We start from the raw sequence: 16295 nt of genomic DNA on the forward strand, positions 1-16295 counted from the left end.
TCTGACGGTACTGCAATGAGGTAAATCAAAGTTGAGGTTCCGCGCGTTAACAAAAGGGTTATTCATACGGCTAACCTGCGCCCGCAACTACCTACCACTGCTAACACCAGCGTTTCGTCAACTCTTTTGGCTTCAGCCTGGTTGCTAGCTCTTCACTCCAACTCCTTTTTGTTTCCATGCCTCACAGCCGACGTCAGCTGGACGTAATGGTATCAGGGCGTGGCTTTACTACTTGGTCTCAAAAGGTCGTCTACTCGATGCCGAAAAGAAAATTGGGATGTCCAGTACTCTTTCATCGCAAAAAGACTGAACACATGTATAGCTGAAAACCTCATCCTGGGTACAACATCGTAGGCGTAAGAAGCTTCAAGCAGTCCTGACGCCAACATTTAGGGTTTCATTTTTCTTGCTGCTATGCGTGCCAACCATTCCAGTAATAGTAAAATGGCGCCCTAATTGTGAACCTACGTGTAAATATACATACAGCCGGGTTTATTTGTTTTAATTTCAGTTAAAATTGAAATGCTAATTATAATTGTCGTTTCAACCGAGTGGGCCACCATGACAAGACGGTACTTTTGACATCACTGTTCTCGTCGCACCATGGCCCGTTCGGACGATCACGCTAGATCGAGCGAGCGCTGGTGTTCCTAGTTGTACGGGACTGTATTTAAATTTTGGTGCGGAAACGGCATGCATATATAAATGAAATTATCCGTGCTATGCGATTTACTTTGTGCAATCCCCTAGCCAAATACGTTCTTTGCCAGTTACATATTCCTTGTGATGTCTTTCCGGTTGTACAAAACGATTGTTTGTTAACAATAATTTGGCACCTGCACCGTTAACACTATCAAATAATTTATTTCATCTCTTAAAGACAGAGAGCTTCAAACCATGAAGATAAATTAATCTGAGATAGCAAAGAAAAAACTTAAGAAGTTTTTCATAGAGGCTTTGCTATTGCTTCGCTGCTATAGCAGTGCTCACCAAGTGAACATTTAATATTTATATCTAAGTGAACATTTAATATGACTCGCAAAGACAGTTCAACACAGAATTTGGCGTGTAAGCAGTCACGTGGTTTTTCAACTTTTTACCGTATGTTTTTCAGCTTTTGCCGCAACAATGTCTAAAAAGACATTAAATTTTGGCTCTTTTCTCCCGTTTTTTGTCGTTCTTTTTTTTCTTGCCTTCGCTGGTAATTAAAAATTGCAAGCCTAAATAAACGTAAAGCCAATATTTAATAGAATCACCTAGGGGCATTGAAGATGTTATTGAGAAATGCGCCCCAATACTACAGTGTACTATAAGAGAGAGGTGTGTCGTTCGGGGTCGATTAGGGGAGGCCCTTTTGGGATGAAATTCCTGCTGAAGAACTCGTGTTGTAAGCAGCGCCTTAATAGGCCGTTGCTCAACAGGTGATTTCACAAGTTTTTTTTTTTTCAAATTATTCCTTATTTTTCGATATAAATTATCGTACCACTTTATTTCAAGATATACAGTTTTGCAAAACCCGTGAAATAACTGTTTAGTTCGATTTAAAAACTTATAGGGGGCGCTGACTGCAACAGAAATTCATCGCAAAAAAAAACTGCGCTCTCCATTGGTTTTCCCCCGTACGACACGCCTCTACCTTCTAGAACACTGTGCTTTATACGGCCACCACAAAGTCAAGCATAGCTAACCCAAACACCTAGCACAACCAAGTCTCCGCTGTCAGATGGCCTTATTGTATTCTATCAGGAGCCTAAACCCCCTGAAAAGCATTAGCCATGCCGTAAACAATAAAAAAACGCAATAAATATTATACAACCACATTGGGCTTAGAGAAGCGATCCATCGGTCACTTTCGATGTCCATAGACAGTGTAAACCTATACCACCGTTTTTCGCCTCGTAACATTTTTTTGCCCTTTTTATTGCAGGCATCCCCACACCATTCATCACTACAATCTTCTCAAATGACACGAGCTCTATTCATGTGGAGTGGAGCTTCCGGCACCCGATAGAAAGGCCGGACCTTGATCCGCAGTTTGAAGTACGCGTGGGCACTAACGGCATTTTTGAAGTCATCAAAACCACGGGGATGGCACTCACAGTCACCAACCTTAGTGACGGCACGGAATACGAAGTTGAGGTGCGGCAATCCTTGAAGGTGGCACCGGAAAGGCGAAAATACGGCAACCCCGCCCGAGCGGTCGTACGAACCTGGTCGAAAGGTAAGCGTCAGACTGGAGGATATGGCGAACGCTCCGTTAATTTTTAAGGCAGGGCTTTCATTTTGGCGCCACTTGTGGGCCAGGCTAGAAATCTTACTTTCGAGAACTTATCGGGCTTCCTCTCTAAGCATTCGTGTTTTTAAGACGATAGTCTTTATTGGGCTACCTAAACGAAAAGTTATGGTCTTTCTGTATGTCTGTTTGTCTGTGTGCCTGCCTGTGACTCGATTCAGCCACCCGGCCCAAGTGAAAAGGAATCTTCGTAGTGGTCTTATGTACCCACAACCAAATGAAAACGTTCAAGTCCGGTGGCAGTTTTCATGCTTGCAAACATTGTTGAACAAGAACAAGACATTACGCAAATGTGAGGGGCAGAATGTCAATTCATAAGTGATAATTGCAGGTTCCTTCATAAAAATTATAGATGCTTGGTTCTTACGATATCATATAAAAATCTACATCCACTGCAGAAAATGGTCGCCTGCTGGTGCCCACGCCACTATAGCTCTTGGCGGAATTGTAAGAAATCAAACGGGAACAGTAACGCAAGATTCCACCAGATAAGTTCCACGTTCCTCTTCGAATGAACCTGGAGCAGGGAAACCTGGTTTTTTAAAAATGTCAGTAGGGCGCCTGGAATCACGCGCGTCTCCGCCGTACGGCAGCGCTGGGTCGTGGCACCCGGCCTGGAGCAGTAGAAAGCGGTAAATTTAAATTGACCTCAGTAAACCTCTAGCGTGTTATCTTGGTAGTAGCGACATGGGAGAGGAACAGCATTTGAGGTGAGAGGGAACGAGAACACTGGCATTTACATGGCAGGTGCGCTAGGCGACTATCGTCTTTCGTTTCGTCGACGTTTTCAACAAAACGAGCGGATACGTGGCCGTTTGTTCAAATGAGTCCTTCGCGCAGTAACTGCCACACGACCTAACGTCGCTGCATATTCAATATAGACCAAAATATTTGTTGGTACTATGCTTAGCTCGGAATAAACGTAAAGGAACGCAGCGCCGAGTGCGTACAGAAATGCGAGACGTCACAAGAAACGGTCGGAGTTTCAATCGCTTTGGCAAAAACACGATCAATCCAGCCAACATTTCTTGAGGTAGCAGGAATGAGATCGAAAGACGAGAGCTAGTATGCTTGCCGTGGACATTTTGTAAAGGCCAGTAACCCCCAGTTTGCGATTGTTGCACGTTGTGTTAACAGCGAGTTTTAGCTGACCGTTTTTGACGGTTCGCTCCACTCCGGTAGTGAGCAGGAGCGCCATTGCGCATGCGTGGCGCGTTTGGTGGAGAACGGCATTGGCTCCGGTGCGCTGAGCGAGCCGCCGGTACCGGTACCGGAGCGGACCGTCGATAACGGTAAGCTAAACCTCTTAAATATATCTAGTTAAAACCATGGGTCGTGTTGTCTTGGCTTTAGTCGAAACAGGATTTTCATCTCCTGGTGTGTGTTTATAGTGTGCAGTTTTCAAACATATTGCGCACAGTTTCGATTCTACCCAGCTGATACTCAGCAAAAACATGCTGGTTTTCCCAACATTCAGTCGCAGCTGGTGCAGCACGCTTAACTATTGCAGGGTTAACGAAAAAAAGCCGAAAATGGTGCTTCATGTCTATAACAAGAAGAGGCCCGCACATTTACAGAATACCTTGCCAAGCCGTCAGCGGGAGCTTTCATTCCTGTGGAAATTCAGCTGGTTGCTATCCTCATTAAGTACGAGAGTCCTGAGGTTTAGTATAGGGTATGCGATTTTCCAGTCACCTCAACAGAGACAGAGTGGTCCGGACTACCGGGATGGTACGGTAGCCACTGAAGGCGAAATTTATGCCCATCGCGCACCACACTTGGGTATGTTTAGATGTAGTCGCACACAGATTGGTTGCGGCAGTCAGGCGACAAATTCCGCACGGACAAGACCAGCCGGAAATACAAGAAAAATAAACACTGCCAAACCTTATTCAGCCTAAGCAAGGAAGTGCTGCTCTGACAGGTGGTAGCTGAGTGGTGGTGGAAGATGTTTTGTGAATGAGCTTCTCTCTTGTAAGACATAGTGCAGACGAAACCCGTATGCCGATTGCCAAAGAAACCGAAGACACTAATCGTTTTGTGTGCAGTTAAGGTTTATATCGACAACGGGTGTGAACAAGCTCCAGGACAGAATATGGGCTAGTACTTTAAAAGAAATGTTAAGTGCGACAGGTTCATTGCGTGTAGCGCGTAGTATCCTGTTTTGTATTGTGTATTTTTGGTTCCTGAGCGTTTTTGTATGCGCAAATATGTTTTTATTCAACTTTGTGACACAGAAACCGCGCAGCAGAATGTGAGCTTGGTCGGAGTGATGGTACTGTCGTAGCGAACCGTAACAGCTATATTCCTTCGAATGTTGAAACCATGTTGAAACCGCCGTGTAGTTCTTTCTTCTATTTGCGTGATTGCATTCTTTTGTTTTGAGCTGTAAGAGGCTGTACTTAATTTTTGTAACGGCATCTGTAATGCCAAATAAACAAAAAAATATTGTCAAGTTCAACGCGGGCAAAGGCGACGTTTCGCCTATTCAATGTACTGTTTCGCAAACAACCACTGGTTTGTACAACCAAGGCGCAGAAGGTAGCACCTTGAAACAAAGGTGATGGGATCAACAAGAAAGTAGGGCGGATGTTCATCACACAAGATGCAAAATTGGCCTCCACGAGGAAAGCAGAGCTTAAAGACATGCGGAGGAGGCTGGTACCGACGAATTATGAACGCAGTGCGATAAGAGAAATGCGACTCGCCCAGCGTATGGTTGCCACCCTAGAGGGCACTTTGGAAGCGTTCGAGCTGTCTACTTCTTGTGTTACATATGCTTCCTTTTTTAATAGAAATCAAACCCAAGCAGCTCAATTTCCTGTTCTACTGATTTCCCCTCGGCGCGTTGGGTATGCGGGGTCATGGAGTAAACAGACCCCTTCTAGTTTTTAGCTTAACCTGAGATGTCCACAACCGTTCATCAGCGCGAATTATAAACCAGGGCTCTTTTGCTTATTGTGAACACTGGAGAAAAATTGTAATTAGACTACCATAAAATTTGCAATTTTTTTGCGTTAACCAAGAAATCAACTAAACACAATTGTGCTCTGTATACCGGCGTGTTATAGTATAGACGGAGAACCACCTAAATAAACCTGAGATTCGAGAGATGAAAGAAATAGTGTGGGTTCGCAACACACATATACCAGTTTTCTCGCTGATTCAAAAACATGCTGTATGTTCCTGCTTTCAGAAGTAGCGTATACGCCTCGAGCTTCGCGATTGCTGCGCCGCCTGCCGCCGCTACTCCGCGGCGCTTACGGGATGTCAGCAGCGCAGCTGATAACGGCCCATGCAGTGTTTTGGTGCTCTTTCGCTTCTTTTTGCCTTTCCGGGCCGTAAACATCATGTTATTCTGATGTCTGTACGCAAATAGTACGCTTAGGGCACTTTAAAAAACAGCTGTGTCCTGATTAGTGTTGTTAGAGTGCTCAAACGCCGACAAGAGCTAACGGGGGACGCGGTACTGCGCGCTTCTTCGCCGCTCTTACGGGCGTCGGCGACGGCAGCGGCATATCACCACTGTCACCTCCGAATATCTTAGCCGCAAGTGAATTCTATTGACGCCCTGTTTAAACCTGATATTGACACAGAGATAGGTATGTTTCGTTTTGCAGCGCGGACAATGAATTCGGCCTTGTTTTGAATGTATACGTCGTCCAAAAATATCATTCGAGGAGGTGATTACCTAATATACCTGGCAATAACTTGTGCGTTTTATAAAAATAGAGAACACGCGAACATGTTAAGTATATTCCAAGTCTATGGGTCGCTAAATATGGGCCCACTCCCGCCTGATAGAACGGATCAAGGGGAGTTAATGAAACCACGGAAAAATAAATGGTCTGCAAAGTCCGGAAGCAATGTAATAGCTCGTGCAAGAATGAAAAAAAAACAGTGCAGCTTCGCAAATCCTAGAGACGTTAGACTTAGTTTATAAGGTTGCACTCATTAGACCAACTAGCCGCGAAATGTACTGATGTTTTCCAAGACAGGGGAGGAGAACGAGGGGCGCTTAACTATCGTTGTGTACAAATGCGGAGCGAACTCAAGGAAAGGCCGTTTTAGAAAAGCACACACAAGCTGAGCGTTCACCTTTATTTTGTTTTTCGACTTTAACGAACAGCGGATCACTCGGCGGACACATTTTTTGAAGTACAGTAAGGAAGTTCACAAGCGATAAAAGGTGTCGTTGGATTGAGTGGGGTCCCCTGATTTCACTTTTGGGCTAAATTCGGCAGTATCCCCGTCTCATATGATGATGTTTCGAAAAAACGTATAGTCACGGCCGCGGATGTGAGCGGATGATTATGTAACCGATGACTGTTTGGGGAAGCTCACCTAGCGACAAGACGATCCAGCCGTAAATTCTGCTGACTCCCACGTGTAAATTTGCATTATCAATATTACCCATTGCGTAGAATGACCATGATATTTATGTCACATTGGCTTGTTCAGGGTAGTGATCAATATCCGAGATATTAGGCATAACTGGCGGGCTGTAAGGTATGAGTTCTTAGCTAGAATATGAAACCACACGAAACCGATTTACAGCCGTAGAATAAGCATCTGAACGAACACTGCTTACGGAGTTACTGTTAGTAAATTTCAGGGCAGTTTAATTACAATCAGATTCATGGATATGTGCCGGTTTCGTGACGCCAGCTTGTGACACACACCTGGCGCTTATGCGGACCGAATGTACCACAGTAAGATTGCGTCAGAAGCATTTACACTCTCGTAAATGCACCACGTTTGCGAACAGAGTGACTGCTCAACATAAATATGTATTTCCAACGCATACAAACGGAAAATATCAGTCGCGAACGTGCCTCAAAAGCAACGGCGACAGTGGTGAGCGGGCATGCAACTCCCGCGACTGCTTTAGAAAAGGGCCGCTAGGGCGATTTCAGTGGCGCCCCTACAGGCAGCGCTCGAGGCGTATATGTCTTGCTCGCAACCGTTTTTTATTTGACTGGGCCTAACACTTAACGTGTTTTCTTTCACGTTCTCTATGTTTCTTTGAACAGTTCCCCTGGCCCCAACCTTATCAACCAAGGGCTTTGAAAATGCGCCGGACGTCATTTCAGTTTCCTGGGTTTTTGCCAACAGTTCTATCACTGATGTTGAGGTACCGTAAAAACGTTTATCCTATAGGCAGTTTGAGGGTGCTTGGGGCTTTTATAGGAGGGGTAACTCCTCTATCCATAAAAGGGGTTATTTTAGGGGTTACAGGACATTATTCCTACTGATCTTGTTTATCCACAGTGAGATATTGAGAAAGAAGGTTTTTGAATATTTATATGAGTATTATTGTTTTCCCCACAAAAAAGCGACCTTTTTTCCGATTGCAGGGGATGCTCTTGCCAGTGCACGTGAACATTTTGCTAAAGTTGCTTGTGAGAACTTGGTTATGGGTAAAAAGAATACTCGCAAAACAACATAGTTTGTTTAGTAACCAGACACTCCCAGTCTGTATTGAAAATATATTACATGGCTTCTTCGTAATTACGTAGCTCAAAAAGTTGTTTCTAAATATGCCCTTTGTACATATTCCTCAATGTAAAGTCCATAAAATAGGTATCCTAGTTTGTTCGAAGGATTTGGTGCCTGGCACAAACTCAATTCCCTTCAGCTGTTTGCCACATAATGTCTCACTGGGGAATAAAGAAATATTAAAATCACAGCCATTCTGCTACTTCTCTGAAAGGATCTCCCTTGTCTAAAATTTGTATGTATAAGGCGTAACTAAAATGTACTGGAACGCTTAGATGTCGTGAAACGAAGTCTCCAGTCACAATAAATGCAACAATAATATCGATGTTATGTAAACAGAATTCCTGGTTGCCTCTTTTTGCATGTCCAAGCTCTTTGTCTTCAAGTTTTCTAGTACCCTTCATTATTCTAAAAGTACTGTCGTTATGCGTCTTCTCTGAATGTTGCTGATGAGGGGATAAGGGATTCGGTGTTCGGAAATGCACTGGTGAGGCCTTACCCCGAAGTGCTTCATCGAAGGGGTTGACGATGCCACCGCGTCAGAAGCAAGGAATTTAGAACCTGAATAGGTTGCAATTTACCACTACACTTCTTTTTTCGACTGAAGATGAGAAGATGTTCGTGAATATGCCACAAGTGCCTACATATTATGCTTTGCTCTAGACGCCACTGTAATCTGTATCAGGTTTCGTTTACCATCTATTACAATTCAAAGCGCTAGTAAATTCTTCGTTGACATATCAGGTGTTAATTTACGACTTAAGGTCCTTGTCCAATAATTTAGGCTCCTCTTTGATTCCTTGGTGTTGTTAAAGAAAGATAGCGGATACTACATCATTCGGCGGTAGGCAGTTTACGGCAGAACTGGCTTCTCAAAACTTTTGCGTTAGCATAAGAGTGCCTTTTCTTTTTTCGTAGTAACTTGATTGGTACGAATGCTTCCTTCATGGTGCTATTTTCCGGTTATCAGGTTTATTTTTGCGCAATAGAGATGATAGGGCTCTCAAAGCAATCACCAAGATTCCACCAACAGCTTTCGTCTCGTTAAAATACCTCATGACCCTTTCAGTCTGTCGGTAATTCATCGGCATTGCTGTGGTCTGACCGAGATTGATCTCAACGTTGCACACTCCTGAGTCGCTGGTGGGGTTTTGTTTTGCGTTTCTGTACCAGTTTGGTAAAAAAGAGAAAACTCGGGACAAGCAGAGGGAATCATAAATATGTCAACGCAACAATGAGGATAATGCTAGGAAAGCGCGGTAATCTAGAATCTTGTTTACAACAGTTATAGGTTACGCAAACCCACAAAGCGACGATCAACATTATGATTTATGCATTCCGAATTGCTTTTTACTTGATAATCAATTCCTTATTAAAAATCTCTCATAGGGTAAAATTTAAAAATACTGCCAGAAAAATACAATATTTTGAACCGTAAGGTCCGGTCACATGAGAGAGGTAGAGGCAGCACTGAAAATTTCTCAGTCTTTTTAAGTTAACTACGTTATTCTTGCATGTACCACAACAAACCTCCGAGTTTGACAAAAGAAAATTATCGCCTCGTAACTACTACATTTACTCTACTTATTCGTTTAGCATAAGCCAGAAACTGAGCGGATAAGTATATTTCTGCATAGAATATTGGGAGCTTCTGATTGAAATAGCAACAACGGAGGCTGAGTACATAGTCACACAGCTTGTATTGCTATGATCTCCACTATTTACAAGAAAATGTAAGGAGCTTTGTGTTAAGGTCGTTAAGGGCAAAAGGATAATTGAGGGACTCGACGAATATCTACAATGATGGTCAAGTAAAAAGGATAAAGCTTGTTTAAGCTTTGATAGCTTTCAAAAATACCAAAAGATTTCTGTTTGCAGACTACGATGTGTTAGCAGAAACGTTTGGTTTCGATTGGCCTAACCTTGTGTGAATAGTACTTGAAGTTCTCACGGATCACTTTACTTGCATACCTGCTTACCCTATTTCTGCATATACTAACATACCAAAGCTCTCTGGAAAACTCTGAAATGCCGCCCCTACTTTGCAACAGCTAACGACGTCGATTATGTTGTAATTTCAGGTAAACGTGAACAGCAGCGAATTTGTGAGCTGCAAAACCATGTCGGACTGTGACATAGACGTGCTGCACGGCTCGAATTCATCGTTTAAAGCTGGCTTCGTCCAACTCTCTGGGCTACGACCTTATGAAACCTACAGTATTGTTTTACGAGGTTGCAACGACCACGGGTGCGGTGATGCAACCAATGTTATTGTCACCACAAGCATCTCAGGTACCATTTGATTCTATCCACACAAAGCAGCGCACTGTATGAGCCCAAACATAGCTTTTTGCAAAACCTTCCTCACGAGCTTCTGCTTCAAAACGTCGTCCGCCGTGTATGAAAGCCACATGTATGCCTGGAAATTTGAATATACACAAGAGGGGCGGGAAGAAAACGAATAGCCAAATCCCTGACAAGACATGCAGCATTGTGGTTGCTACATATTTTTCAACAAAATCACTAGGAATGTGGGTGTAGCAAGTGTCGCTGCGTGTGTCGCAAGTGTCGCTTTATTGACGCCCGATTTTTGTACATGACCTAACTCACACGCCGTTTTCATACAAACCTAAGCTGTTGTCAACAGATCCACAGTAATCTGCTTTTTCACATCACACTTGTTCATGACACCTTTTTTTCTTCGCTTTCCTATTCTTTCAAGCCGTACGATCGTCGATAAAACTCCATGTAAGGCCCGAGTGGAGAAATATTTGCCAGAATAAATATCTTTCGCATCTCTGTTCATGGTCAAACATGGTTTTCTTCACTCTTCGTTTACTGCTTCTGTTATAGTCCCAAGTGAGCCCCTCAACCTCCACGTCAGCACTGTGGACAATGTGACAGCTGACCTCGACTGGGAGCCACCGGAGGAGCCAGCAGGACCGCTCACCGGCTATCTGGTTTCTTGGAAGTGTGACATTGGCCGTCCCAAGGCTGCAACTACAACTGAGGGTTTTTTCGCAGTTCCTGGTGAGAACACTTATGGCATCTTGTCTTCATTGTAAATTCACAAAATTTTGCCACATGAAAACCTTCTACCATAAAAGTGAGAGCATCGCCCAGGCTGCGTTCCTGTTCGTGGGCCTCTTGGTAGCCAGCTTAGGAAGCCGTCTAAGACGTCCAAAGGAAAAAAAACTTGCAACTGCGGAGCCGTCAGCATCGCAGGACGAAAACCTCATAGCAGACATGTTTACAAACTCAAGCTGCAGGTTTCGTAAATAATATCATCGTTAGTAAGATAAACATTATGTAAATAAAAATTAAACAAAAGTATCATCACCACTATAAAATATACGAAATATTTCAATAAAGAACAAGTTTGTTTGTAACAACAAAATTTAAGCAATAATGCGGCGCTGGCGTAACTTATTAGTTTAGGGAGGAAGTTAGACTGCAGTGTTGCAGACTTCAATGTTTTCTCCGCAAACTCGTCTTCGTTGACGGACTGGCTCGAATTTAAATGGTGCGTAACAAGTCGTACTGCCCGCGTAGGCGGCAAGGAACCCGTCTACGGGGTAAATTAAAACGCCCCCCCCCCCCCCCCCGCCAGTCTCGAATGACCTCGGTGCGATTCTCTCAAAGTCGGCATGTGCAATGGTTGTGACACTGTGCCAGCACTAGCCAGCCACTAAAGAAGATGTACGTGCACCACCCGACTGGAGAATGCACTATACAAACTACCCTGCTGCTTCTGCCTGCAAATACCATTTAAATCATTTGTAACGCTGTGTCTAGATTGCCCGACGATGTTACGATACGCATTCCGCTACGGGGACCTCCAATGGCGTTAGGACAAAAAAACCGTCTCTTGCACTCTCGCTCTCCCTTAAATAATGTAACGTAACTTCACGTCACAACCTAAGAAATTGAAATAAAAATTATATGAACCAAAAAATTACCCGAAGCTCTGCAAATATAACTTGAAACTAAAGACATAAAGATACAGAAGGCAGCAGCCGAACTCGAACAACTGCCCTTGGTTTCAGAATGCTGAAACGTATCGTGTATACCGCAAGGCGAGACGATGTGCGTCGCACAGGCCTAGTAATACAAATTCGAACCTTGTCAGACGGGACTCAGGCCATGGCTCAAGTGACGAGCAGGAGCGCCGTCAGACAGCACTCTACACACTGAGAATTTAAAATTAGTTTATTCTCGCGGTATACCTTGTAAATAGATTGTTTTTTTATTCAGCAACATTATTATTTGATTTGTGTCCAATTAGGTCGCAAACCCCTTGCATTGAGGCCTGTCACTCTAGTGTAAGGCTGTTTATTGGGAGTCTTGAAAACGCACATCTAAAATAGCCCGTTTCTCAGTCAATATACCAAATAGTGTGAGATAATTTGCTAATGTGTGGTCATTTCGGATAGAAATTACATTCCAATGACAATTGATCAACTCTTCCATTCACAAAAAAAAAAGAATCAACAGGGAAGCACGGGCATGCTTTACTTCAACCGGCACGTTTCCGCGTGCTAGAAAACACGTTTGCTTGTAATTGAGATTAGTCAGACTTCCTAGTTATTTACGCCAATAATGATTTGAAAGAAGATTTTATTTTAGGGGACAGAAGAGGGGCAGTCTGCTTTCCTCCCATGGAAGCCGACGTATTGAAACCACACGCTATATTCGAAATTGCAATTGCTTCAAAGTGAACTTGAAAGTTATAAATAGTCGAGGACACTAGGTGCTAGGTTAGAGAGGTATTAGTGAATGATTCTCATATAATATATTTCTGAAAGTTTTCAAAAACCACAAACACAGCCATTTTCTGTAACCACACTTCCTACGTAGATCTTTACGTATTGTTACCTGACAGAAATTCTGTAATACTTTCAACTTTAATAGGAACGAAATATTCGTGAAAGGTAAATAACCTCGCCCCAAAGGGGGGAGTATTTTATGGGTCACTTTGGGAATATTATCTGCAATTTACCTACATTACACTCAGAGCTACGGAGTGTAATGTCGGGAAATTAGAGAGTTTTAGCAGTCCGTCCGTTCCGTTCATTACGTTGTTACCGGGAAGCCGGGACCGGTCTGCGCCTGCGCGCGTGGAAGGGCGGGGAGGAAGGACGAGGAGACGCGGACATGGCCAAGGCAGGCCTGCGGAAGTATTCCCCCTACCGTGACGAATGCCCAAGTGCCCAGATGGGTCCCGGTCAACACGCTAGCTACGTTTGCGATGGAACGGACGGACGGCTAAACTCTCTATTGATTTCTGCCGACGTTGCGCTTGGACGGACGGACGTCAACCGCGTTCGGACGGCAGTAGTACACGGCTTTATATACCGACCCGAGTTTTATGAAAAAAGGGTATACCATTGTACTCCTTTTTCAAAATCAACGTTTGTATTCCCTCATCTGGAACGGTTGCTTTTCTGCAATTTTTAAGTAACCGTTTCGACACTATGGACGCTCTGTTTGACTAAGCGCCGTGTCACCCGTGCGTCCAGAGATGTCTTAAGAGCTCGACCAACCAATCTATCTGAAAACGGGTCAGTTTTTTTACAGGGCGCCATTGGCCCCACTAAGAAAGATTTATTTAAAAAAAATCGCTTGTGGATATGGCTTCTACTCATAAATTCGACAGCAAAAATTTTATTCTCCATGGAAAGCCGCTATATGCTTCGAACTCTCACTCACTCTCGTTTTGTATGGCGATAACATGCGAAAGGAAGAATTTAAATTGCCGTGAGTGTTGATACTTCCGGCCTTATTTCTCTGCTGAATGTTCGAGTCCTGTCCATGAAAAGAAATGCAGTTCAAGCATAGGCGCGCTTACTAACTGATATACCAAAAACCATGCGATGCACTTCAGGGGGCGACAGGACTTGCGGATCTGCCCGTTAATCAAACTGAAACCATTGTTGTTACGCTTTTTTCCTCTTAGGCGATTTGAAAGTATCTTCATAAATACCTATGCGCCAGCGCAGCTTGGCATTTTGCTGCAGCTGATCATGTCTATGTCTTAGTCCCACTCATTTATTGGTAGGGTTGAAGGTACGACGAAGGTACGGACACCATGTAGCCCTGAAGTTTGAAACGTTGTTTAGTGCCATGGAAATTGTTTTACTGAAAAAGAGGTTGCTTTACTCTGGGGAAATAAGAATACTTTATCATCCAATATCTAAACACATCTTCAGAAAAGGTGCAGGACTAACAGTTGCCTCTCTACGGTGCCGAATCGGAATAATTTAGCAAGAAAAATAATAAAATGTATGGAAGGTGTTACAAAAAACGCAAAACCCCTGCAGTGAAAAGTTTTAAGCTTCTCTATATCTAGTACATTTCCACCGAGAGTAGGGTACGTAGTGTTCTCCTTATTGCACATTACCGGAGCGAGTACACTTTAAAGCCACCACACAAAGTATCTTTGTTGTCAATATGAATAATTTTCAGCAGGGCCAAAGGCTCTTGTGGAGATTAAAGCAAGTAAAAGTCCAGTAGTGCACGATTTTTATAGTCTTTAGGGTGGCGGATTATTACCGCTGACGAGAAGCGTTCCTTCTAGCATGGAAATGCAAGAGCCGAGCATGCTTTGCTTTTTGCAGCGCTTTAACACGTCCAGCGTGTAGTTAAATATAGCAGAAACACTTTTGCTGAGCGAGGTGTTTGCAAATGTCTCAAAAACGTTTTCCTATGAAGCCCTCACAAACAGAATAGCCGAGATTAAAGCAAATGAAGCAATTAGCACGCTCCACTGCACTTAAGCGGTTGTATGTTGGCTATTTGGAAAATGTGACAATCGGGGTAAAACAGTTGGTTTGCTTGTCTACTACAAGTATGACATTTTAGGCTGAATTGCTTCAACTGCCGATTCACATTTGTTGTTTACTTCTTTTACAGGCCTGACAACCACTCCCCAAAACTGCTCTTTCTCAGTATCTGCATACAATGTGGCTGACGACGGTGAACAGTTGTATGGAAAAGCAGCAACGCTAACCGCGGAGTGGCCGCTCCGCCCGAAGACCTCACCAGACCAGCTGTCGGGGTTAAACATCGTTTGAAAAAAAAAAAAAACCCTTCACAACACGTGATAAAACCCCTTAAGGGGATTGAGCCTGCACTTTGCTGTGAAAGTGTGTGAAATAAAGCATTCCTGCCACAACCCATTCACATGCCCCACATTGGGGCACTGATATGCTCCATGCACCGTGATCGAAATCAATGTTTTTGAGTTGTGTGTTCAGCCTAAACTGAATGGTGTTTGTAAAATGCCTGCAGATTGTCACGCCTCATTTGGACGCGTTCTGGGAGCTTTTCAATATATAACGGAACAATGCCGCACTCGTTGACCTTGTTTGTACGGTCTACCGGGAAAATCCTCTTACACGCAAGCGCCGTAAGATTACTAACAGATACACAATTAAACTACTCAAACGTCCGACTGTAGTCCGAAAGAGAGGAACTTAAATAAAAATTCGCGATTTCCTGAGGATATTTTTCGTTCTGTGAAGAAGGCGCTTGTATTTAAACAAAGCTTTGAGGAGAAACTCCTCTGCCTATCGCCATCTCTGTTGTATAGTTCGCAAATACGCAAAAACAATGGGAATCGTGTTTGGTGTAAACATTGTATAAAAATTTGCATCTCTTTTTGTCTACCCGGGAGAGGCGTAAAGCATGTGGTGCTTGAAAAATCACTGAGTGGCGCTAGATATAAAACTCTTCAATTGAGCTCATATTTCATACCCAAGAGTGGCCTTCAATGGCCCTTGGCGGAATGGTAATTTTTTTGTAACAAAGGGTTTCATCGCATATGGGAGTATCAACATTTTCACAAATTCTGGCTGTAATGCTACACAAATGTTCGTACGATGGTCGTACGATGCCTACAAGTACAGTTTCAACCGCCAGTCTTTCTAATTACCAAGTTGCTCAGTTCGCATTGGAAATAAATATGAAGATTAAAACTGCGCCGCCTGTAAACGTTGCACCACCGAAGACTCACTATTATAACAGTGAAATCGGCTTAGTGAAATCAATAGTGCAACGCTGCTATGAAGATGTGGAATCGGCAATGGCTAAAGTAAAAAGACAGTATACCGTAGTTAGGCGAGACTTAAATGCTAAAGTACGCAAGAATCAGGCTAGAGTCAAGGCAGTTCGGAACTATGTTCTAGGCTGTAGAAATTGCAGGGGGGACCTACTAGTCGACTTTGGAGAACAGAATAACCTACGCATCATGAATACCTTCTTCTGTAAACGGGAGAGCCGGAAGTGGACATGGAGGAGCCTGAATGGGGAGCATAAAAATGAAATAGACTTCGTATTATGCGATAACTCTGGCGTGCAGGATGTGGAAGTGCTCGGAAGGGTAAGGTGTAGGGACCATCGTATGGCAAGATCTCGAATTAAGCTAGATTTGAGGAGGGACCGTAAGAAGCTAGTACGAACGAAGCCGGTTAATGATCTAAAAGTAAGGCGTAAAGTAGAAAAA

General features: G+C 43.6%; 1 protein-coding gene across 2 annotated transcripts in view; it reads left to right on the forward strand.

Moving 5' to 3' along the window:
• LOC144138732 (uncharacterized) overlaps positions 1-15047 on the forward strand; it is a 170743-nt gene extending 155696 nt beyond the window's left edge. The window contains exons 13-17 of one of the 2 annotated variants that reach the window (XM_077671150.1): positions 1928-2221; positions 7327-7427; positions 9874-10084; positions 10646-10822; positions 14705-15047. In XM_077671150.1, the coding sequence (XP_077527276.1) occupies positions 1928-2221; positions 7327-7427; positions 9874-10084; positions 10646-10822; positions 14705-14865 (944 nt within the window). In that variant the 3' untranslated portion in view covers positions 14866-15047. The remainder of the gene's footprint in view (positions 1-1927; positions 2222-7326; positions 7428-9873; positions 10085-10645; positions 10823-14704) is intronic. The other variant, XM_077671152.1, reaches the window with a different exon arrangement.
• The last annotated feature ends 1248 nt before the right edge of the window (positions 15048-16295 follow it).

Source organism: Haemaphysalis longicornis, unplaced genomic scaffold, assembly GCF_048455015.1.
Source record: "Haemaphysalis longicornis isolate Haplotype H1 unplaced genomic scaffold, Haemaphysalis longicornis Haplotype H1 scaffold_5, whole genome shotgun sequence".
NCBI lineage: Eukaryota > Metazoa > Arthropoda > Arachnida > Ixodida > Ixodidae > Haemaphysalis > Haemaphysalis longicornis.